The sequence below is a fragment of the Schistocerca americana genome, chromosome 3 (assembly GCF_021461395.2).
Source record: "Schistocerca americana isolate TAMUIC-IGC-003095 chromosome 3, iqSchAmer2.1, whole genome shotgun sequence".
NCBI classification, from domain to species: Eukaryota; Metazoa; Arthropoda; class Insecta; order Orthoptera; family Acrididae; genus Schistocerca; species Schistocerca americana.
The window spans coordinates 980,270,355-980,296,108 of record NC_060121.1 but is presented as its reverse complement, the minus strand read 5'-3'; the positions used below and the strand labels follow the sequence as shown (position 1 = coordinate 980,296,108).

The following is a 25,754-nucleotide window of genomic DNA, read 5'->3' as shown; positions in this document are numbered from 1 at the left end:
CGATACGCCATAGGCCCGCAGCTTGATTAGAAGTCGCTTGTGAGGAACGGTATCAAAAGCTTTCCGGAAATTTAGAAATACGGAATCAACTTGAGATCCCCTGTCGATAGGGCCATTACTTCGTGCGAATAAAGAGCGTTGCACAAGAACGATGGTTTCTGAAACCATGCTGATTACGTATCAATAGATCGTTCCCTTCGAGGAGATTCATAATGTTTGAATACAGTATATGCTCCAAAACGCTACTGCAAACCGACGTCAATGATATAGGTCTGTAGTTCGATGGATTACTCTTACAACCATGGAGAGATGCATCAAACCAGTCTCAGGACTGAAGACCACAACAACAACAACAACAACAAGCAATATTCGTAGTTTCCTTTTTTTGTTGTCTTGAAGAAGTCAGTGTGGGAGTCGCTGAAGGCGCTGTTGAGGATACAGGTATCACAGTTGTCAGGTAAATTGAAGGAGCAGTGGTCAACCTTGTCCTGTCTGTTGTGTTGCAGATGGAGCGACGCAGTGCGGTCCAGGCATGTTCCGCTGTCCAGAAGGGAAGTGCATCCCCTCGCTGTGGGTCTGCAACTACCAGAAGGACTGCGAGAAGGGGGACGACGAGTTCCAGTCCTGCCGTAAGTCCCACCTAAAGACAAACACCGATGATGTGAACTGGAGTGCTGACCACACCCGTGATTCTCCCGGCACTTTGGCCTGGTTTGCACTGTACTGGGTGCGTCAAAAAGGACTTGACAACTTTGGAATGACATAGAAATCTATCGAGATAACTTTTGTAGTAAACAACTTCAACTTTGATTCACTCACAAGGGAACCTCCCCGTCGCACCACCCTCTGATTTAGTTATAAGTTGGCACAGTGGATAGGCCTTGAAAAACTGGACACAGATCAATCGAGAAAACAGGAAGAAGTTGTGTCGAACTAAGCAAAATATACAAACTGAGTAGTCCATGCGCAAGATAGGCAACATCAAGGACAGCGTAAGCTGAGCGGTGACGTGGTCCCGTGGTTAGCGTGAGCAGCTGCGGAACAAGAGGTCCTTGGTTCAAGTCTTCCCTCCAGCGAAAAATTTATTTTCTTCATTTTCGCAAAGTTATGATCCGTCCGTTCGTTCATCGACGTCTCTGTTCACTGTAATAAGTTTAGTGTCTGTGTTTTGCGACCGCACCGCATAACCGTGCGATTAGTAGACGAAAGGACGTGCCTCTCCAATGGGAACCGAAAACATTTGGTCGCAAGGTCATAGGTCAACCGATTCCTCCACAGGAAAACACGTCTGATATATTCTGTACGACACTGGTGACGGCATGTGCGTCACATGACAGGAATATGTTGTCGACCCACCTAACTTGTACACTTGGTGAATGGGTAAAAAGATTCTTCTACCTTGCCCTGTTTAGGTTTCCTTGTGGATGTGATAATCACTCCCAAAAAAGTGATGAAAACATAAGAGTTTGTGACATAAACTGAAAATGAAAAATTAAATTTTTCACTCGAGGGAAGGCGTGAACCACGGACCTGTCGCCCCGCAGCTGCTCACGCTAACCACGGGACCACGGCGCTGCTGGGCTGACATTGTCCTTGATGTTGCCTATCTTACACATGAACTACTCAGTTTGTATATTTTGCTTATTTTTTCATAGTTACACACAACTTCTTCCTGTTTTCTCGAGTGATCTGTGTTCAGTTTTTCAAAGGCTATCCACTGTGCCAGCTTATAAATAAATCTGAGGGGGCTGCGATGGGGAGGTTCCGTTGTCAGTGCGCCAGTACCCCATTCCGCCGCCGGGAGCGCCAGGGTAGTGCTCAGTTAAAATGGCTACTTTCTCTGGTGCGGGGCGTGCTGTCTGTGTGTTTTGGTTTCATGAAACGAACTCTGCAACAGCCACCAAACAATTTAGTACACTCTGCCGTTGCGCATGTTACGCCCGATCTGCTGCTACGAGTTGGAAAGAAAGATGTTTGTCACATCACAAGTGTTAGTCACGTCGAACCGAAATGACGCTTGACACTTTTATGTGAAACTTGAGGTTGTTTACTACAAAATGACACATCTGCTGATTCGGCGAGTTATCTCAGTAAATGTCTACATCATTCCAAAGTTGTAAAGTCCTTTTTGACTCATCCTGTATTATTAAATTTTTTCGACGTTGCCGAGGTAATTTTTTAAATCTTTTAACGATGCCACTTTGACTTAATAATATTGCAATAATATGAAGCTTCACCTGTTTTAACATCTTCTGGCGTTGCTGCTTTGGTATAGGCAACTGCATCATCCGCGAGTAGCCTTAAAGAGCATCCGACGCTTTCTACTAGATCATTTACAGTGAGTCCAAAAAGTATTCGTCTGGCTGCAATTCTTTTAGAAAACAAAGCCTGTGTAACATTAAAAGAAATGTATACAAAATATAAAGTCATGTAAGAGGTACCTCGGTAAGTCATTTTTGCTGAAAAGCAAGGGAAGAAATACATCCAAATCGACAGCAAGGTTAACAAAATAGAAAATGTAATACAAGAGCTTGTTCATAAACTATTCCTCCGCCATCTGAACATGCCTAAATTCTGTGCGCAGTGATAAAACTATAACGCTGACCCACGGCACTCACTGAAGTCAACCGTGCGCGGCCCCAGTCTGTCGCCTGTTGTGGTTCCGAACGGCGCCGATAGAGTGCAATTAGCGCCATGGGCCGTAAGGGTAGTGAGACGACGCTGATCGAAAGGAAACTTATTCTGCACTTACATAATGAGTGCAAATCTTCTTGCGAGATTGCTAAACTAGTCGGTAGACATAGATCGACGGTTCAGTCGATAATAGTTCTATTTTGTGTAAGAAAATCATTGAGGAACCAATCACGTACCGGACGACCTCACACTTTGACTGATGCAGACGTGAGATTTATCATGAGGGAAATGAAGAAGAAACCTAAATCCCTCATCCGCCCTATCTTTTGTTACGCCCATCCAGCTTGGATCTCTGCCCCCCCCCCCCTACCTTTTATCAATCCCTCCAAATCCTTGAACGCCATGCTCTCCGCCTTGCCTATCGCATCCGTCTCCCCTCCCCCACGCGGATCCTGTACGATCTCATCCCCTTCCCCCACCTCCTCCTTTTCCTTGAAAGGATGCGGATCCTGTACTCTTCCCGCAAACTCGATCCCCCTCACCCGCTTGTCTCGCCCATCCCCTCCCGCTGCCGCGCCTGTATTCCCACGTCCCACCCGGTCTCCATCTCTCCACCCTCCTTACCCTCTCCCAAGGTGGCTTCCGCCAGCTCCCCCTCCCTGATGATGCCCTCCTCCCCTCCATCTACCCCTCCTACCAACTTTGATCCTCCCTCCCTCGTCCTGTGTTTGCTCCTTTGGGCACCCTCCCCCCTTCTCTCCCTCCTCCCTCCCTCCTCCATTTCTCCCCCCTCCTCCCCCAGGCTTCCCCTCCCCTGTCCCTCTTCTCCTGCCCCCATCTCCTCAGCCATTGGCATCCTTGTTCTCCCCTCTCCCCCACCTCACCCCTGTTCTCCTCTTGGCAGGTCCCCGGACTTGCACACGCTACGTGGACATTCGCGCGCCGGAGATCACCGCCATCAGTGTCTCGTGTGTGTTGTCGTGTTTAGTGTTCAGTGTTCACCGTCACACTCTATCGTTCACCAGTGCCATCGTCATCTTCAGTGTTTGTGCTTCGTGTCAACAGTTCATAGTGTGGATTGTCATCGAGTGTGAACGGCTTCATGTTTTTTATGTTCGTGTGTCTACTGTTTTTTCCCGCCGTTTTGTTCGAACCCATGTGTCTTCTCTGTTTATATCATTGTACTGTCTTCGGCTGAAGAGCGGCGTATTGTGCTGCTGCCAGCCTACCTGTTCTATGGGTTAAAAAAAAAAATAAAAAAAATAAAAAAAACCTAAAATCAGCGCTCCTAAGTTGATTGGGGAGTTACAAAGTCTTGGGTAAAGAAGGTATGTGCCAACACAATCAGAAATACCTTCAAAACATACGGGTATTACGGTCGGGTAGTGCTCAAGAAATTTTGGGTTAGTAAACAGAATCTAAAGAAACGTCTTCATTTTTCGATGGAACATAGATTCAAAAAGGAAGACTTCTGGAATAGAGTAATATTTTCTGATGAGAGCAAATATAACGTATTCGGGTCGGATGGCAGGCGAATGGCGTGGCGTAAGAAGAATGCGGAGATGTTGCCAGGCAATCTTGTGCCACTAGTTAAACACAGTGGTGGCTCCCTGTTGGTGTGGGGCTGTATGAGTGCTGCAGGTGTTGGAAAACTACATTTCACAGAAGGTACAATAGATCATCATAGCCGGGCACCGTGGCCGAGCGGTTCTAGGCGCTTCAGTCCGGAACCGCGCTGCTGCTACGGTCGCAGGTTCGAACCCTGCCTCGGGCATGGGTGTATGTGATGCTCTTAAGTGTGTTAGGTTTACGTAGTTCTAAGTTCTAGGGGACTGACGACCTCAGATGTTAAGTCCCATAGTGCTCAGAGTCATTTGAACCATTTGGATCATCATATGTGTATCAACATTTTAAAGGACAATATGAATCTTAGCGCCGAAAAATTAGGTCTGCAAGGAAATTAGATTTTTCAACAAGATAACGACCGAAAGCATACGGCTATAAATACAAGGCTGTTACTCCTGTACAATACCCCAAAACAACTTAACACCCCTCCTCAGAGCCCAGATGTTAATCCTATTGAACACCTTTGGAAAGAGACCTAAAAGAAGCGTTTCGAGACCAGTGGAACAAAATTCCAGCCTCTATGACGGCAAAATTGGTCAAGTCGATGCCCAGACGACTAAAAGCAGTAATAGCTGCAAAGGGAAACCCTACTAAACAATAATTTTTGTAATTGAAATCATATTTTCAGATTGTAAATTCAACGAGTGGACAAATACTTTTTGAAGTAGTCGTTGAATAAATTCTCCATTTTGTCAAATTTGTTATCGCTATGGATGTATTTATTTCCTTGTCCATCAATAAAAATGACTAACCAAGGTTCGTTGCATACGACTGGATGTTCACATTTTATGTTCCCATTCCTTTTATGTGACACTTAGTTTTTTTTTTAATTACAACTAGACGAATACGTTTTGTAATCACTGTATCTATATTGAGAACAGCAACGGTCCTATCACACTTCCCTGTGGTACTCCGGATATTACCTTTACGAGGTGCATTCGAGTTCTAAGGCCTCCGATTTTTTTTCTCTGGACTGGAAAGAGATAGAACCATGTGCATTGTTTTAAAATGAGGCCGCGTTCAATGTCAAAACGTCCCAGAGATGGCAGCACTGTACGGCAGATGGAATTTCTCCGCCAGCGGCGAGAATGAGAACTGTTTTAAATACTTAAAATGGCGACGTTTTCCTTACTTGAACAGCGTGTAATAATTCGTTTTCTGAATTTGTGTGGTGTGAAACCAAATGAAATTCATCGACAGTTGAAGGAGACATGTGGTGATGGAGTTATGGATGTGTCGAAAGTGCGTTCGTGGGTGTGACAGTTTAATGAAGGCAGAACATCGTGTGACAACAAACCGAAACAACCTCGGGCTCGCACAAGCCGGTCTGACGACACGATCGAGAAAGTGGAGAGAATTGTTTTGGGGGATCGCCAAATGACTGTTGAACAGATCGCCTCCAGAGTTGGCATTTCTGTGGGTTCTGTGCACACAATCCTGCATGATGACCTGAAAATGCGAAAAGTGTCATCCAGGTGGGTGCTATGAATGCTGATGGACGACCATACGGCTGATCGTGTGGCATGTTGCCGAGCAATGTTGACGCGCAACGACAGCACGAATGGGACTTTCTTTTCGTCGGTTGTGACAATGGATGAGACGTGGATGCCATTTTTCAATCCAGAAACAAAGCGCCCAATCAGCTCGATGGAAGCACACAGATTCACCACCACCAAAAAAATTCGGGTAACCGCCAGTGCTGAAAAAATGATGGTGTCCATGTTCTGGGACAGCGAGGGCGTAATCCTTACCCATTGCGTTCCAAAGGGCACTACGGTAACAGGTGCATCCTATGAAAATGTTTTGAAGAACAAATTCCTTCCTGCACTGCAACAGAAACGTCCGGGAAGGGCTGTGCGTGTGCTGTTTCACCGAGACAACGCACCCGCACATCGAGCTAACGTTACGCAACAGTTTCTTCGTGATAACAACTTTGAAGTGATTCCTCATGCTCCCTACTCACCTGACCTGGCTCCTAGTGACTTTAGGCTTTTTCGAACAATGAAAGACACTCTCCGTGGCCGCACATTCACTAGCCGTGCTGCTATTGCTTCAGTGATTTTCCAGTGGACAAAACAGACTCCTAAAGAAGCCTTCGCTGCTGCCATGGAATCATGGCGTCAGCGTTGTGAAAAATGTGTACGTCTGCAGGGCGATTACGTCGAGAAGTAACGCCAGTTTCATCAATTTCGGGTGAGTAGTTAATTAGAAAAAAAATCGGAGGCCTTAGAACTTGAATGCACCTCGTACATCTGTCGATTTAGTTCCGTTAAGAGCGACATGCTAAGTTCTGTCTGCAAGAAAGTCTTGAATCCAGTCGCGAGTCTGCTCCGATACTCCGTAAGCTCGTATTTTTTTCATTAAGCGGCAATGCGGGACCGTGTCAAATGGCCTACTGATATCAAGGTACGGGGCATCAACCTGAACGCCGTTGTCCATTGCTCTGTGGATCTCGTGGAGGAACTGAGCGAGCCGAGTTTCGCAGGATCTCCGTTTGCGGAATCCGTGTTAACTTTTATAGGCGAGATGTTCATTTTCCAAAACGTCACAATTCTTGAGCATAAAACATATACCACATTTCTACAACAGGTTGACGTGAACGGTGTAGGTCTGTAATTGTGCGGATGTGGCCGTCTTACGGCCCTTCCTAAAAACGGGAATGACCCGCGGTTTTTTTTTCAGTCGTTAGGTATCTTCAGTTGCTCAAGCGATCTACGATAAATTACTGCTAGAAGGGGTGCAAGTTTTTTCGCATAATTTTTAAATACTCATATAGGTATGTCATCTGGTCCTGACGCCTTTCCACTACTAAGCGATTGTAGCTGCTTTTCAATTTCGCGATCGGTTATCTCTGTGGTGTCACCGCCAGACACCACACTTGCTAGGTGGTAGCCTTTAAAGCGGCCGCGGTCCGTTAGTATACGTCGGACCCGCGTGTCGCCACTATCAGTGATTGCAGACCGAGCGCCGCCACACGGCAGGTCTAGAGAGACTTCCTAGCACTCGCCCCAGTTGTACAGCCGACTTTGCTAGCGATGGTTCACTGACTACAGACGCTCTCATTTGCAGAGACGACAGTTTAGCATAGCCTTCAGCTACGCCATTTGCTACGACCTAGCAAGGCGCCATATTCAGTTACTATGTCTTCTGAACAAATAATATTGTGACTCATGTACCGTCAAGAGCGACTTTCATCATTAATGGATTAAAGTTAATTATCAAAGTAATTACCTCCGCTTTCTGAATTCTAATTCCTTGTCATGTTCCAGACCTCACGTCAGTATAGTTCTTCCCTCCTCACGCCAGCCTGCATTTCGGCCTCCTCTCGTAACGCGGTGTTGGCTCTTCTGCCAACAAAACAATCTCAATATCTGCCAGTTTCGACTTTCGCACGACGATTGAAAGGAAGGACAATGTTACGGTCTTCCGCGGTGAAACAACTTCGGAAGACCGAATTCAGTATTTCGGCCTTCACTCTGTTATCCTGCGTCTCGGTGCCGGAGTGGTCGCTGAGAGAATGAATAGGTGATTTTGAACCACTTCCTGATTTTACATACGACCAAAATCTCTTAGTGTTTTTACTCAGGTCGGTTGACAACGTCTTGTTTTCAGAATTATTATCTGGTGTATTTTCGAAGTGGGAGACATCAGCAGAAAAGGGATTTTTTCGGTCCATTATGAGCTCTCCATCAGTGGCTTGGGTTGGGCGAGGTCATTGGAGGTAGGGAGCACAGTGGACTGAAAGCAGAAGCAGGAAACAGCTGAGGGAGGAATGTAACGGGCGGAGTGCAGCTAACAGCTAGCCAGCTAGCTGCTCTCTGCTCGCGTCGGCCAGGTGGGCGACGCCGCAGCAGCGGCCAATGAACCGACAGCCGGCCAGACCTGTTGCACGGGCTCTCTCTCTCTCTCTCTCTCTCTCTCCCTCTCTCCCTCTCCCCCTCCCTCTCGACGTCACGCCGTGCGCTTCCGTAACGGTTCGCTTCCTGCTCCTCTTCCGCCGTCTCAGCGTCTTTACACCTACTGTGACACTCTAGAATGTATTTAATTTATGAAAAAATGAATGAGCTGTTGCATTTTAAATATCATGTTTAGAAAAAACTCAAATTTTATAGTTAATTATCTAAATTTTTATCACATTTTTAATAGATCAGGAAAATTCTAGAGTTTCATAAAACTGTAAGTATGGTTTGTATGCTGTGCAAAATTCATCGAAGAATCTCATTAACTTATGATGAAAAGTGTACCTATAGCAAAAAATGCAGGCAATAGTAATTGTAAAAATGATGAAATTTCACATGTAAAAAAAATTAATTTTTTTTACGTTTTTCAACTTCCACTGCTATGAGTGTGAATCGTGAATCCTTACTAGTCATGCTGACAAAGTTGTATGAATTTATTTGTAAAAGAATAGACAGTGGAAATTAAAATGTCGTGTGGTGCCTCTCCCGCTCCAAGTCGGCCCGTCTGACATGCCACTCTCCTTAACCTTGACGATAAGCGGTGGGAATTGACTCGTAGCGTTTACACTGCAGCCCCACGACTGTTTGTGAAACGGAAATAAAGAAACTTATCAAATGGTTCAAATGGCTCTGAGCACTATGGGACTCAACTACTGAGCTCATAAGTCCCCTAGAACTTAGAACTACTTAAACCTAACTACACTAAGGACAACACACGCATCCACGCCCGAGGCAGGATTCGAACCTGCGACCGTTGCGGTCGCGCGACAGAAACTTATCACCTGCAGACGCATCACCACTGATGGGAAACCCGTCGCGACACTTTAATAAAAGTATTTTAACGGACTGTGTGGAAGATTCCGTTCAGCATTCGGAGGTCAGTATACCCAGGCAACATAACGCCGGCCCACACCGTAACAGGTAGCCCACCAAAATGATCCTGTTTGACAATGTTTCCGACTGCATCACGCTTTTCCCGGCTCTTACCACATGGAGGTAGGTCCAGCATTATCGAATGTGATCGTGGCAGTGCAAGAATCGCCGTCCCTGCTGATCACACACCCTATTAAGGACCAAGTCCCGCCTTTTGTAATGTCCAGGGGACCATCATAAATCGCGGCGACTTCAGCGTAATTATTGTCTTTGGATAAAAGTCTCATTTCTCCTCGCCTCATTGTGTATTTCTTTTACACTACTGGCCATTAAAATTGCTACACCACGAAGATGACGTGCTACAGACGCGAAATGTAACCGACAGGTAGAAGATGCTATGATATGCAAAAGATTAGCTTTTCAGAGTATTCACATAAGGTTGGCGCCGGTGGCGACACCTACAGCGTGCTGACATGAGGAAAGATTCCAACCGATTTCTCATACACAAACAGCAGTTGACCGGCGTTGCCTGGTGAAACGTAGTTGTGATGCCTCGTGTAAGGAGAAGAAACGACGTTTGCAGCAGCATGGACTATCAGCTCGGAGACCATGGCTGCGGTTACCCTTGACGCTGCATCATAGATAGGAGCGCCTGCGATGGTGTACTCGACGACGAACCTGGATGCACGAATGGCAATCACGTTTCCGACTTTGATAAAGGTCGGATTGTAGCCTATCGCGATTGCAGTTTATCGTATCGCGACATTGCTGCTCGCGTTGTCGAAATCCAATGACTGTTAGCAGAATATGGAATCGTCGGGTTCAGGAGGGTAATAGGGAACGCCGTGCTGGATCCCAACGGCCTCGTATCACTAGCAGTCGAGATGACAGGCATCTTATCCGCATGGCTGTAACGGATCGTACAGCCACGTCTCGATCACTGAGTCAACACATGGGGACGTTTGCAAGACAAGAACCATCTGCACGAACAGTTCGACGACGTTGCAGCAGCACGGACTATCAGCTCGGAGACCGTGGCTGCGGTTACCCTTGACGCTGCATCACAGACAGGAGCGCCTGCGACGGTGTATTCGACGACGAACCTGGGTGCACGAATGCCAAAACGTCGTTTTTTGGGATCAAAATGTTCAAATGTGTGTGAAATCTTATGGGACTTAACTGCTAAGGTCATCAGTCCCCAAGCTTACACACTACTTAACCTAAATTAACCGAAGGACAAACACATACACCCATGCCCGAGGAAGGACTCGAACCTCCGTCGGGATTTTTCGGATCAATCCAGGTTCTGTTTACAGCATCATGATGGTCGCATCCGTGTTTGGCGACATCGCGGTTAACGCACATTGGAAGCGTGTATTCGTCATCGCCATACTGGCGTTATCACCCGGCGTGATGGTATGGGGTGCCACTGGTTACACGTCTCGGTCACCTCTTGTTCTCATTGACGGCAGTTTCAACAGTGGACGCTACATTTCAGATGTGTTACGACCCGTGGCTCTACCCTTCATTCGATCCCTGCGAAACCCTACATTTCAGCAGGATAATGCACGACCGCATGTTGCAGGTCCTGTACGAGCCTTTCTGGATACGGAAAATGTTCGACTGCTGCCCTGGCCTGCACATTCTGCAGACCTCTCACCAATTGAAAACGTCTGGTCAATGGTGGCCGAGCAACTGGCTCGTCACAATACGTCAGTCACTACTGTTGATGAATTGTGGTATCGTGTTGAAGCTGCATGGGCAGCTGAACTTGTACACGCCATCCAAGCTCTGTTTGACTCAATGTCCAGGTGTAGCACGGCCATTATTACGGCCAGAGGTGGTTCTTCTGGGTATTGATTTCTCAGGACGTATGCACCCAAATTGCGTGAAAATGTAATCACATCTTAGTTCTAGTATAATATATTTGTCCAATGAATACCCGTTTATCATCTGGATTTTTTCTTGCTGTAGCAATTTTAATGGCCAGCAGTGTACTTTAACGGCCAGAGCGGAAGATCCTGTTGACCATTCGGAGGTCAGTAGTCCACCAAAATGATCCTGTGCGACAAGCGTCACGCTTTTCCCGGCTCTTAGCACATGCGGGTACGTCCACCATTATCGAACCCGATCGTGGTAGTGCAAGGATCGCCGTCCCTGCTGGTCACACACCGAATTAAGAACCATGTCGCGCGGGATTAGCCGAGCGGTCTGGGGCGCTACAGTCATGGACTGTGCGGCTGGTCTCGGCGGAGGTTCGAGTCCTCCCTCGGGCATGCGTGTGTGTGTTTGTCCTTAGGATAATTTAGGTTAAGTAGTGTGTAAGCTTAGGGACTGATGACCTTAGCACTTAAGTCCCACGAGATTTCACGCACATTTGAACATTTTTGAAGAACCATGTCCCACCTTTTGTAATGTCCAGGGGACCATCATAAATCGCGGCGACTTCAGTGCAATTATTGTCTATGGATAAAAGTGTCATTTCTCCTCGTCTCATTGTGTATTTCTTTTAGTTAGGTTTCGTACTATAGTGTAGCAGTTCTTTCTCCGTATATGGTACAAGTTTTACCGAGCTATGTTACTCTGCAGCGACACGCCATGCGGAAGTTACTTTCGTATTTAAATTTTGCACGCCAGTATGTTTCAAAAGAAAGCGTACTGTTCGGTGCAGGGCTGCTGCAACGGCATCGACTGCTGGCGCCACTTATTTATTGACCGTGTTGGCTTGCTTTTTCTCCTGTTCCCCTGCTCTTTCGAGAGGACCGCGGCTGTTTACACAGGAGTCCGCGATGTGCTGCATTATTCCCCAGGGAGCACAGCCGCAACCCTGCGGCCCTCTCGTCTGGTTCAAAAATGGCTCTGAGCACAGTGGGACTCAACATCTGAGGTGATAAGTCCCCTAGAACTTAGAACTACTTAAACCAAACTAACCTAAGAGCACCACACACATCTATGCCCGAGGCAGGCTTCGAACCTGCGACCGTGAAGTGAAAGCAGAAAGGTGGAAAGAGTATATAGAGGGTCTATACAAGGGCGATATACTTGAGGACAATATTATGGAAATGGAAGAGGATGTAGATGAAGATGAAATGGGAGATACGATACTGCGTGAAGAGTTTGACAGAGCACTGAAAGACCTGAGTCGAAACAAGGCCCCCGGAGTAGACAACATCCTAACTTCTGAGGTCATCGGTCCCCTAGAACTTAGAACTACTTAAACCTAACTAAGCTAAGGACATCACACACATTCATGTCCGAGGCAGGATTCAAACCTGCGACCGTAGCGGTCGCGCGGTTCCAGACTGTAGCGCCTAGAACCGCTCGGCCACTCTGGCCGGCGTACCAGTGGAGCCACGTTGTGAGATACAAGACGCATTACACGTTACAACGCATTCAAACCCAGATTTCTCTTAGTATCATATAAGTGTTGGTCAGTTTGGTGCTAAATTCATTAAGCTTTAAAGTACGCTGGCTGCTGGTGTAGAAAAAAAAAACTTTATTTTACTTAATACCGACCATGTTCTCTTATGTGAACCTGGAGCGGATACCCTATTTGCTTCTCCCGTATTTGTTTCTTTTTCATCTAATTACATTTTTTGTCAGTTGGCTGAAGAGTGGGTTGGCTGTAACGCTGATAGCCGCCCCCCTTCCCTCCCCCCCCCCCCAAATGGATTCGAAGAAGGTCATCGCGACCTTGTCGGAACTTGCGTGAACAGCTTGGCGGGGGAGATGGCAGGATGTTTTCCACTCTTGGGTTTGCCGTTTGCCCTAGGGCTGTCGGAATGCTGTCGGTCGGAGTCACCGTCTCGCACTAGAACGCCTGCCCCCACACTGCTAATCGGACGAATCCTACGCCTGAGCGATTCGGTTGGAAAACAGCCGCATCCTACGTACAGTCCGGATTTTTTCACCGTGTGATTTTCACGCCTTTAACGACCCCGTAGAAAGACGTGCGCGGGCGTCATTTTCAGTCGGACGAGTAGGTTTCGGTTGCGAATCCGTCAGCGAACTACCGCGTTCTGCGAAACGGGAGTTGGTAGTCTCGTCTCCCAGAGAGATAAATGTCTTACTTTTGAGTGGGACCATTCCATGGTCCCATTATGGCGGATGTCCGAGTTTCATTGGACTGCCCCTCATACTGAAACGTCCCCTTTGAACAATTATACAAGACTGTGCTTAAACTGACATACAATATTTTTAGCGCAACGCAATCTGACTTTCAAAAATCCCTACAAAAGAATGGCCCTGACTAACATTAAACTATACCTTCCAGAAATCACTTACCTCACAAAAATCTTCATTACTCGAACTACTGCAATACAGCGAGCGCCACTACTGCCAGCTAAATAAAAGATTCAAACTACGGAAGGCACTAACTACTGATAGGGATAGTTAGCAAATGAAAGATACTAATAAAGAACAGCCCGCATCTCGTGGTCGTGCGGTAGCGTTCTCGCTTCCCACGCCCGGGTTCCCGGGTTCGATTCCCGGCGGGGTCAGGGATTTTCTCTGCCTCGTGATGGCTGGGTGTTGTGTGCTGTCCTTAGGTTAGTTAGGTTTAAGTAGTTCTAAGTTCTAGGGGACTTATGACCACAGCAGTTGAGTCCCATAGTGCTCAGAGCCATTTGAACCATTTGAACTAATAAAGAACAAACAATGTATTTACCTTAATAGTCATAATATATGTAGCAGTTCATGACAAATTACAAAACTCCGCCATCTCTCTCCCCACATCCACCACTGCTGGCGGCTCACCTCCAACTGCGCAACGCTACGCGCTGTTCACATCCTACTGCCGCTGCCCAACACTACAATGGCGAGTATTACAACAATGCAAACCAGCCACAGACTGCACACAGCACAGCCAGTGATTTTCATACAGAGCGCTACGTGGCGTTACCAATAAGAAAACCTAAACAGCCTACTTACAATACCACTTCAGTGTACCAAGAAATGAAATGAAATGATCGTGCGGCATTGTTGGCCGGGAGGCCCTTGCAGGGGAGTTCGGCCGCCGTATTGCAAGTCCTTTTTAATTGACGCCACTTCGACGACTTGCGAGTCAATGATGATGAAATGATGACGAAAGACACACAACACCCAGTCATCACGAGACAGAGAGAATCCGTGACCCCGGCGGGAGTCGAACCCAGGATCCCGTGCGCGGGAAGCGAGAACGCTAACGCAAGACCACGAGCTGCGGACATTGTACTAAGAAACTGTATTTTATGACTGTATAAATCTGTGAATAAAGTAACATTCTCTGACCTTGAAGAATAATGAGCTAGGAAAAAAAATCAGTGTGTTACATTACACATAAATATCGTTGGGACAAAAACTTTTTAGCTCGAGATACGGACGTAAACCGTGATGAAATGAAATGTCGTGTGTCTAGGGCCTCCCGGCGGCTACACTCGATCGTCCGGTGCAAGTCTTTTGAGATGACGCCACTTCGGCGACTTGCTCGTCGATGGGAATGAAATGATTTGAGATGAAGACCACACAAACACCAGTCCCTGAGGGGAGAAAATCTCGAACCCAACCGGGAATCGAACCCGAGTCTCGCCGGCATGACGAGGCCGCGCGCTGTCCAGTCAGCTACGATGGCGGACAACCGTAATGGAAATATTAATGCTTAGCCGTCCGCGATGACATTGTAATTCTGTCAGAGACGGCAAAGGACTTGGAAGAGCAGTTGAACGCAATGGACAGTGTCTTGAAAAGAGGGTATAAGATGATCATCAACAGAAGCAAAACGAGGATAATGGAATGTAATCGAATTAAGTCGGGTGATGCTGGGGGAATTAGATTAGGAAATGAGACACTTAAAGTAGTAGCCGGGCAGTGTGGCCGTGCGGTCTGGGCGCTTCAGTCTGGAACCGCGTGACCGCTCCGGTCGCAGGTTCGAATCCTGCCTCGGTCATGGATGTGTGTGATGTCCTTAGGTTAGTTAGGTTTAAGTCGTTCTAAGTCCTAGGGGACTAATGACCACAGATGTTAAGTCCCATAGTGCTCAGAGCCATTTCAACCATTTGAACTTAAAGTAGTAAAGGAGTTTTGCTATTTGGGGAGCAAAATAACTGATGATGGTCGAAGTAGAGAGGATATAAAAAGTAGACTGGCAATGGGAAAGAAAGCGTTTCTGAAGAATAAAAATTTGTTAACATCGAGTATAGATTTAAATGTCACGAAGTTGTTTCTGAAAGTATTTGTATGGAGTGTAGCCATGTATGGAAGTGAAACGTGGACGATAAATAGTTTAGGCAAGAAGAGAATAGAAGCTTTCGAAATTTGGTGCTACAGAAGAATGCTGAAGATTAGATGGGTAGATCACATAACTGATGAGGATGTATTGAATAGGATTGGGGAGAATAGAAGTTTGTGGCACAACTTGACTAGAAGAAGGGATCGGTTGGTAGGACATATTCTGAGACATCGAGGGATCACCAATTTAGTATTGGAGGGCAGCGTGGAGGGTAAAAATCGTAGAGGGAGACCAAGAGATGAATACACTAAGCAGATTCAGAAGGATGTAGGCTGCAGTAGGTACTGGGAGATGAAGAAGCTTGCACAGGATGGAGTAGCACGGAGAGCTGCATCAAACCAGTCTCAGGACTGAAGACCACAACAACAACAACAACAGCCGTACTGCGTTAGCAAGAAGCCTGTTTCAGCGCGTATTACATACTCTCATCGAAAGCCTCCAATATTTATTTTCCTGAAGTTCGTTTAAATGGCTTTGAAAGCTTGATAGCTGCAAAGATAAATTGAACTGCTGAATAGGATCTTGGTCGTAAACCAGTTTGTGTTTACCAAGTTGTAAAATAACGTCGGTAACTGTTTCCTCGCCCCCTCCCCTTTTACAATTCAGTCTGATGTATGGCTTAGAAATTTATCTGAAACTGTCTCTTGGCGATTTTTTTTGTCACCGGTAGACTTCTTCTTTTTTTTTTTTTTTTACTCTGGTCATTGCCCGTTCCTCTCCCTCTACATCCGCTGACCGTATTGCAGATTAACCTCACACACCTTCGCAACAAGAAACTCATTAAAACTGCACCGCCGTAACGGATTAATTATTTTTACCTCGCGCGGGATGCAATTTCAGTCGCATGTAATACGACAGGACATCACTCTTTCGGAGCGGGGCGCCAGAGAAATTAAGTTTTCCGCTTCGCCCCCGAGAAGACAAAATAAATTGAATCGTCTGCCTTATAAATCACGTCGGGATGTTCGGGCGGGCGAGAGTAGGGGGTTGAGCGGAACGCTCGCTGCTGCTGCGCGAGTTCGCGTCTACTTTGCTGGTGGCTTCTGGCTGGGGACGGCAGCTGGCCGGGATAATTAATTGATTGCGCCCGCGCTCTTCTGCACCGGCCGAATGCGCCAGAAGTTGTTCCCGCTCCTAAACCTCGGCGCAGACTCCTGTCTAGCCGGTAACGGTATACGGATTAGCTCTTGCCTTCTGGACAGTGCCGAAATCTTCTACGTAGCTGCGCAGAAAGACCCGCCACGTTATTGGCTCTGAGCACTACGGGACTTAACATCTATGGTCATCAGTCCCCTAGAACTTAGAACTACTTAAGCCTAACTAACCTAAGGACATCACACAACACCCAGTCATCACGAGGTAGAGAAAATCCCTGGCCCCGCTGGGAATCGAACCCGGGAACCCGGGCGCGGGAAGCGAGTACGCTACCGCACGACCACGAGCTGCGGACGCCACGTTATTGGACTGGGTGCTACTTAGTCCCGTGGGTGCGCAGTAGTTAGTTTCGTAGGTGCACAGGTAGTTCTCACACTGCGAGACCGACGGGCTAAGTATCCCAGCTATCCCTACGATTTTTTTTTTCTAAAATTTAACCTAACTTACACCTCATAGCAGTCCCGACTCACGATTTCCATACGGGAGAAGACTGTGAACCCGTTACCACAAATTCTCTACTGCCGGAGGGTCCAACAGATTTTTTTTTTTTGTATTCTTCAATTAGGTATCATAATACACTACTGGCCATTAAAATTGCTACACCACGAAGATGACGTGCTACAAACGCGAATTTAACCGACAGGAAGAAGATGCTGTGATATGCAAATGATTAGCTTTTCAGAGCATTCACAAAAGGTTGGCGCCGGTGGCGACACCTACAGCGTGCTGACATGAGGAAAGTTTCCAAACGATTTCTCATACACAAACAGCAGTTGACCGGCGTTGCCTGGTGAAACGTTGTTGCGATGCCTCTTGTAAGGAGGAGAAATGCGCACCATCACGTTTCCGACTTTGATAAAGGTCGGATTGCAGCCTATCGCGATTGCGGTTTATCGTATCGCGACATTGCTGCTCGCGTTGGTCGAGATCCAATGACTGTTAGCAGAATATGGAATCGGTGGGTTCAGGAGGGTAATACGGAACGCCGTGCTGGATCCCAACGTCCTCGTATCACTAGCAGTCGAGATGACAGGCATCTTATCCGCATGGCTGCAACGGATCGTGCAGCCACGTCTCGATACCTGAGTCAACAGATGGGGACGTTTGCAAGACGACAACCATCTGCACGAACAGTTCGACGACGTTTGCAGCAGCATGGACTATCAGCTACGAGACCATGGCTCTGGTTACCCTCGAGGCTCCACCACAGACAGGAGCGCCTGCGATGGTGTACTCGACGACGAACCTGGGTGCACGAATGGCAAAACGTCATTTTTTCGGATGAATCCAGGTTCTGTTTACAGCATCACGATGCTCACATCCGTGTAAGCGTCTATTCGTCATCGCCACACTGGCGTGTCACGTGGCGTGATGGAATGGGGTGCCATTGGTTACACGTCTCGGCCACCTCTTGTTCGCATTGACGGCACTTTGAACAGTCGACGTTACATTTCAGATGTGTTACGACCCGTGGTTCTACCCGTGGTTCTACGAAACCCTACATTTCAGCAGGATAATGCACGACCGCATGTTGCAGTTCCTGTACGGGCCTTTCTGGATACAGAAAATGTTCGACTGCTGCCCTGGCGAGCACATTCTCCAGATCTCTCACCAACTGAAAACGTCTGGTCAATGGTGGCCGAGCAACTGGCTCGTCACAATAAGCCAATCACTACCCGTGATGCACTGTGGTATCGTGTTGAAGCTGCATGGGCAGCTGTACCTGTACACGCCATCCAAGCTCTGTTTGCCTCAATGCCCAGGCGTATCAAGGCCGTTATCACGGCCAACTGTGGTTGTTCTGGGTTCTGTTTTCTCAGGATCTATGCACCCAAATTGCGTGAAAATGTAATCACATGTCAGTTCTAGTATAAAATATCTGTCCAATGAATACCCGTTTATCATCTGCATTTCTTCTTGCTGTAGCAATTTTAATGGCCAGTAGTGTACATGTTTTTAGTAACACACCTCAATATACAGCTAATGCCATTAGCAAGCAAGAAACCTGCCAGCAACTGAAAGTAGCTACACATGTTTCGCGCCATATTTCATCTAATCCTTAGTGACACTCTCACTACATGGTGATACTGACATTTCCGTATTCTGGTCATTTCTAGTGAGATACATAGGGTGTCCCTCCCAAGAGTCGTCAGGCACATTTTCTCTGACATTTGCAATTTTATTTTTGTGGTGTGTAGCTGGGGTCACCCCAAACTAATGCTGCTCATCACGTCTTTCATGCGACACCCAGTGACGAGGGAAAGCCGGCCGCTGTGACCGAGCGGTTTTAGGCGCTTCAGTGTGGAACCGCGCGACTGCTACGGTCGTAGGTTCGAATCCTGCCTCGGGCATGGGTGTGTGTGATGGCCGTAGGTTAGTTAGGTTTAAGTAGTTCTCAGTTCTAGGGGACTGATGACCTCGTCACGTAGTGCTCAGAGCCATTTGAACCATTTGAACGAGGAAAAGTGCCGGTTTGTTTCACGTTACGAACAAAATTCTTTTTAACAGGAAATTTTAAGTGCCTATTGTATGAAATATCTTACGTTAGTCTCGTGCGATGTTCGTTTTATCGAGATGTATTAACAGGGACATTAAAACACGAAGAATAACGAGTACTCCAGGAGCGAACGCGTAGCGCTGCTGTACGGCGGTGGGAGTCAGTGCAGCTCAGGGGCTGCCACATACAGTACGGGTTATCCTTCATGTATTAATGTACCTGTCGATGCATATCGGCAAAACGAATTGCACTCTAGACTAATTTGCGACACCTCTATCGAATAAGCACGCGTAATTCCGGTGCTGGGGCCACTGCTGTTTCTTATTCATATAAATGATATGCCTTCTATATTACAGGCGATTCAAAAATATTTCTGTTTGCTGATGACACCAGCTTGGTAGTGAAGGATCTTGTGTGTAATATTGAAATATTATCAAATAATGTAGTTCATGAAATAAGTTCGTGGCTTGTGGAAAATAATTTGATGCTAAATCACAGTAAGACTCAGTTTTTACAGTTTCTAACTCACAATTCAACAAGAACTGATATTTTAATCAGACAGAATGGGCATGTTATAAGCGAGACGGAACAGTTCAAGTTCCTAGGCGTACGGATAGATAGTAAGCTGTTGTGGAAAGCCCATGTTCAGGATCTTGTTCAGAAACTAAATGCCGCTTTATTTACCATTAGAACAGTATCTGAAATAAGTGACAGTTCAACACGAAAAGTAGTCTACTTCCCATATTTTGATACGCTTATGTCATATGGTATTATTTTTTGGGGTAATTCTTCTAATTCAAAAAGGGTATTTTTGGCTCAAAAACGGGCTGTTCGAGCTATGTGTGGTGTAAGTTCGAGAACCTCTTGTGGACCCCTATTCAATAGTCCCCTATTCAATAGTCTGGGAATTCTGACATTGCCCTCACAGTATATATTTTCTTTAATGTCGTTTGCTGTTAGCAATATTAGCTTATTCCCAAGAGTTAGGCAGAAATCAAATCTGCATGTGGAATGCACTTCCTTGACTCTTGTGCAGAAAGGAGTGCAGTATTCTGCTGCATCCATTTTCAATAAGCTACCACAAGAACTCAAAAATCTTAGCAGTAGCCCAATCGCTTTTAAGTCTAAACTGAAGAGTTTCCTCATGGCTCACTCCTTCTATTCTGTCGAGGAGCTCCTGGAAGAGCTAAAAAATTAAGCAAATTCCAGTGTTACATTCTTGATTTTCTTTATTTAAACTAACGACGTTTCACCTGAATATGTTTCTTATATTTCATTTTATCTGTTTCTACAATCGTGTTATAATTTCATGTATTGACTCGTTCCATGACCATGGAGACTTCTCCTTAATGTGGTCCCACGGAACAATAAATAAATAAATAAATAAAATAAATAAATAAATAATAATTTTGTTTGTAACGAGAAACAATGCGACGCTTTCCGTTGACACTGGGGGTCGCTTGAAACAAGTGACGAGCAGTATTTTTTTGGGCTGAGACCATTTTCTTAGTAGAGACACCCTGTGTATAGGAGGAGATAAAAATTCCGTTCCAATGCCGTACAATCCGGAATTGGCACGCCAATTAAGAAAAATCGCCGTGAGCATTGGGGGGCAGCCATCTCACCGACGCACCAGATAAACGGTAAGCGTTTGGTAAAACACCACCTGCGCTAGTTGTTCACCTTTCAGGGCCTTTTTTCGGTGACGAAAGGCGTGATAATCGCATGGCGTAAGATCAGCACTATGGGGCGAGTGCTCGAATTCTCCCACTTGAGTAGGCGTAATTTCTGCGGTACAGCAAGTGGTCCTCGAGGACATGGATTATCATGAAACGTTAGCACAGAACTTGGCGCACCATTCCACAACGATGGTTTTCGACGGATATGCTGCCCCACACACAATCTTCATTCCCCGTTGGATGTCTATCTGTGCTTGTCGTTCGGCAGGCAATAAAAGACTAACAACACGTTGGGCCGGTTTGGGCGCATTTGGTAATTACATCGCCATCGTTCACGTTTCCGCTTTTATCGCATGCACGTCGGAAAGATAGGAATGCGACATTAATTCTTTGCCTACATGTCGGTGCTTATATACCAGAATCGAAGTCGCGCTACGTTATATCTACGGTGCAGCAACGCCCTCAAACGGAAATTTTTGATCGCCTTATTCACCAGCAAGAACATCAGGATAGAAGTATGAAAACGGATCACGAAAAATTTGTTTGGAATGTGAAGCTTTGACTATAGGAAAACAAGAGAGAAGACGTTTAGAAGCACTGGAGATTTGGTGCTACAGAAGGATGATGAAGATCACATGGAGAGAGAGAGAGAGAGAGAGAGAGAGAGAGAGAGAGAGAGTTACCAATGAAGAGGTGCTGAGAAGGGTATGAGAAACCAGATCTCTTAGGACACACATCCAAACAAGAAGAGATAAACTTTTAGGACACATTTTTAAAAGACAGTAGTTTCATTGGAATAATAGTAGAAGGAGCTACTGAGGGAAAGAATCACCGGAGCCGACCAAGGATGTCATACATGCAGCAGATTATCAATGATGTGGGATCGGCTACAAATGCGGAACTGAGGAAAAGGCAGACAGAAGAGGGGATTTGGGTGCTGCTGTAAACCAGACTCACAGTTCAACACTAAAGAGGAAGGAAGAAGAGCATGCCTTTAGTACAGTAGATACAGCTGCCGATGACAGAAACAAAAGGGCATTTATAACGCTACCAAAATATTAACATTGCCGCATACTCATGTGAGAGAGCGTTGTCAGTACCTGACTGTTTAAGAAGGGTCTCATTGTGGGCCTCCATTCGACCAGCTGGTCAAATCGTTCCTGGAATCTGGACGATTTCCAGAAAGTGTGAAATCATTCCTTGAGAGTGCTAACCTCTCCACTATCCGGCATGCTGCAGTGTTTTGTAGTCTCGTCGATAAACATTCAGAAGAGAACTGAGAAGAAAGAAACAGTGTAGTTAAACTGCCTACTCTTTGCAGACGGTTTTGCTGTGCTAACGGCAAATCCCGTAGATATCGAAGTACAAGACAGCATCTTGGAACAAGCAGTCAGTGGAGCATGTTTAAAAATGTCTGTAGTAAAAACCAAATTTATCGCTAACATAAAAAATGCGCCAAAAGTTTTACAATTAGACACTGGCCAAATGGAAAAGAGCATAAAGTTTATGCATGCAAGATAATGGACGAGAAATACACTCCTGAAAATGGAAAAAAGAACACATTGACACCGGTGTGTCAGACCCACCATACTTGCTCCGGACACTGCGAGAGGGCTGTACAAGCAATGATCACACGCACGGCGCAGCGGACACACCAGGAACCGCGGTGTTGGCCGTCGAATGGCGCTAGCTGCGCAGCATTTGTGCACCGCCGCCGTCAGTGTCAGCCAGTTTGCCGTGGCATACGGAGCTCCTTCGCAGTCTTTAACACTGGTAGCATGCCGCGACAGCGTGGACGTGAACCGTATGTGCAGTTGACGGACTTTGAGCGAGGGCGTATAGTGGGCATGCGGGAGGCCGGGTGGACGTACCGCCGAATTGCTCAACACGTGGGGCGTGAGGTCTCCACAGTACATCGATGTTGTCGCCAGTGGTCGGCGGAAGGTGCACGTGCCTGTCGACCTGGGACCGGACCGCAGCGACGCACGGATGCGCGCCAAGACCGTAGGATCCTACGCAGTGCCGTAGGGGACCGCACCGCCACTTCCCAGCAAATTAGGGACACTGTTGCTCCTGGGGTATCGGCGAGGACCATTCGCAACCGTCTCCATGAAGCTGGGCTACGGTCCCGCACACCGTTAGGCCGTCTTCCGCTCACGCCCCAACATCGTGCAGCCCGCCTCCAGTGGCGTCGCGACAGGCGTGAATGGAGGGACGAATGGAGACGTGTCGTCTTCAGCGATGAGAGTCGCTTCTGCCTTGGTGCCAATGATGGTCGTATGCGTGTTTGGCGCCGTGCAGGTGAGCGCCACAATCAGGACTGCATACGACCGAGGCACACAGGGCCAACACCCGGCATCATGGTGTGGGGAGCGATCTCCTACACTGGCCGTACACCACTGGTGATCGTCGAGGGGACACTGAATAGTGCACGGTACATCCAAACCGTCATCGAACCCATCGTTCTACCATTCCTAGACCGGCAAGGGAACTTGCTGTTCCAACAGGACAATGCACGTCCGCATGTATCCCGTGCCACCCAACGTGCTCTAGAAGGTGTAAGTCAACTACCCTGGCCAGCAAGATCTCCGGATCTGTCCCCCATTGAGCATGTTTGGGACTGGATGAAGCGTCGTCTCACGCGGTCTGCACGTCCAGCACGAACGCTGGTCCAACTGAGGCGCCAGGTGGAAATGGCATGGCAAGCCGTTCCACAGGACTACATCCAGCATCTCTACGATCGTCTCCATGGGAGAATAGCAGCCTGCATTGCTGCGAAAGGTGGATATACACTGTACTAGTGCCGACATTGTGCATGCTCTGTTGCCTGTGTCTATGTGCCTGTGGTTCTGTCAATGTGATCATGTGATGTATCTGACCCCAGGAATGTGTCAATAAAGTTTCCCCTTCCTGGGACAATGAATTCACGGTGTTCTTATTTCAATTTCCAGGAGTGTAATTCCAATCCCAAAGAAAGCCGTTGTTGACAGATGTGAAAATTACCGAACTATCAGTTTAATAAATCACAGCTGCAAAATACTAACGCGAATTCTTTACAGACGAATGGAAAAACTGGTAGAAGCCGACCTCGGCGAAGATCAGTTTGGATTCCGCAGAAACGTTGGAACACGTGAGGCAATACTGACCTTACGACTTATCTTAGAAGCTAGATTAAGAAAAGGCAAACCTACGTTTCTAGCATTTGTAGACTTAGAGAAAGCTTTTGACAATGTTGACTGGAATACTCTGTTTCAAATTCTGAAGGTGGCAGTGGTAAAATACAGGGAGAAAAGGCTATTTACAATTGCTACAGAAACCAGATGGCAGTTATAAGAGTCGAGGGGCATGAAAGGGAAGCAGCGGTTGGGAAGGGAGTGAGACAAGGTTGTAGCCTGTCCCCGATGTTATTCAATCTGTATATTGAGTAAGCAGTAAAGGAAACAAAAGAAAAATTCGGAGTAGGTATTAAAGTCCATGGAGAAGAAATAAAAACTTTGGGGTTCGCCGATGACATTGTAATTCTGTCAGAGACAGCAAAGTACTTGGAAGAGCAGTTGAACGGAATGGACAGTGTCTTGAAAGGAGGATATAAGATGAACATCAACAAAAGCAAAACGAGGATAATGGAATGTAGTCGAATTAAGTCGGGTGATGCTGAGGGAATCAGATTTGGAAATGAGACACTTAAAGTAGTAAAGGAGGTTTGCTATTTGGGGAGCAAAATAACTGATGATGGTGAAGTAGAGAAGATATAAAATGTAGACTGGCGATGGCAAGGAAAGCGTTTCTGAAGAAGAGAAATTTGTTAACATCGAGTATAGATTTAAATGTCAGGAAGTCGTTTCTGAAAGTATTTGTATGGGGTGTAGCCATGTATGGAAGTGAAATATGGACGATAAATAGTTTGGACAAGAAGAGAATAGAAGCTTTCGAAATGTGGTGCTACAGAAGAATGCTGAAGATTAGATGGGTAGATCACATAACTAATGAGGAAGTATTGAATAGGATTGGGGGAGGTGGAGTTTGTGGCACAGCTTGACTAGAAGAAGGGATCGGTTGGTATGACATGTTATGAGGGATCAAGGGATCACCAATTTAGTTTTGGAGGCCAGCGTGGAGGGTAAAAATCGTAGAGGGAGACCAAGAGGTGAATACACTAAGCAGATTCAGAAGGATGTAGGTTGCAGTAGGTACTGGGAGATGAAGAAGCTTGCACAGGATAGAGTAGCATGGAGAGCTGCATCAAACCAGTCTCAGGACTGAAGACAACAACAACAACAAGATGAGAAGAAGACTGGAACTTAAAAAGCAGTTACGAAATATATCAGAATATAGAAACGATGACAGAAAGAATACGGGAAGAAGACTGATATATTTTGGTCACTTGTACAGGATGAATAATAATAGGCTGACAAGTTAGATCTTCAATTAGCACTTGGAAAGGAAATTAACAAAAAGGTGCATCCGAAAAGTTTAAAAATATCGACAAGTACCCACCATAAAAGCAGAAGAAGCAGCGGAAAGGGACATTTATTTAAAAGGAAAGTGTTAAATTTAGAGAGATTCCAAGCCTGAAATAATGGGTCTGATGGGGTTAGAAGAAGAAGAAAAAAAGAGACTTGGTGAGAAGACGAGACGATTCTTCTTCTTTCCTGGCTCTACAGCTCATGATGAGCCTTGGCCTCTTCTGCAATTTCCTTTCACCTCCCTCGGTCCTTTGCCAATGCTCTCCAGTTTCTATAGCCCATCTTCCTAAGGTCTTCGATTACTCCATCTTCCCATCTGGCTCTTGGTCGACCACGTCCTCTTTGCCCTCCTGGCTTTCCTTGTAATATTCTTTTTGGTACTTCTGTATCATTCATGCGAGCCACGTGTGTCCCCCCCCCCCCCCCCCCACCTCAGTCTGGATGACTTCGCTATCCTTCTGATGGGTTGGTCTTTGTATATGATATACAACTCATGGTTGTATCTCCTCGTCCATCTTCCTCTTTCACAGATTGGGTCGATAATTCGTCCAAGTACCTCTCTTTCAAATGCATCCAGTGTTTCAATATCTTTAGCTGTTA

General features: G+C 46.5%; 1 protein-coding gene across 1 annotated transcript in view; it reads left to right on the top strand.

The window, feature by feature from the left end:
* The first annotated feature begins 516 nt into the window (after positions 1 to 516).
* Positions 517 to 25,754, top strand: part of LOC124607337 (low-density lipoprotein receptor-related protein 2) — a 218,604-nt gene continuing 193,366 nt past the window's right edge. Inside the window, exon 1 of the mRNA XM_047139640.1 lies at positions 517 to 629. Within this exon, the coding sequence (XP_046995596.1) occupies positions 533 to 629 (97 nt within the window). The 5' untranslated portion in view covers positions 517 to 532. The remainder of the gene's footprint in view (positions 630 to 25,754) is intronic.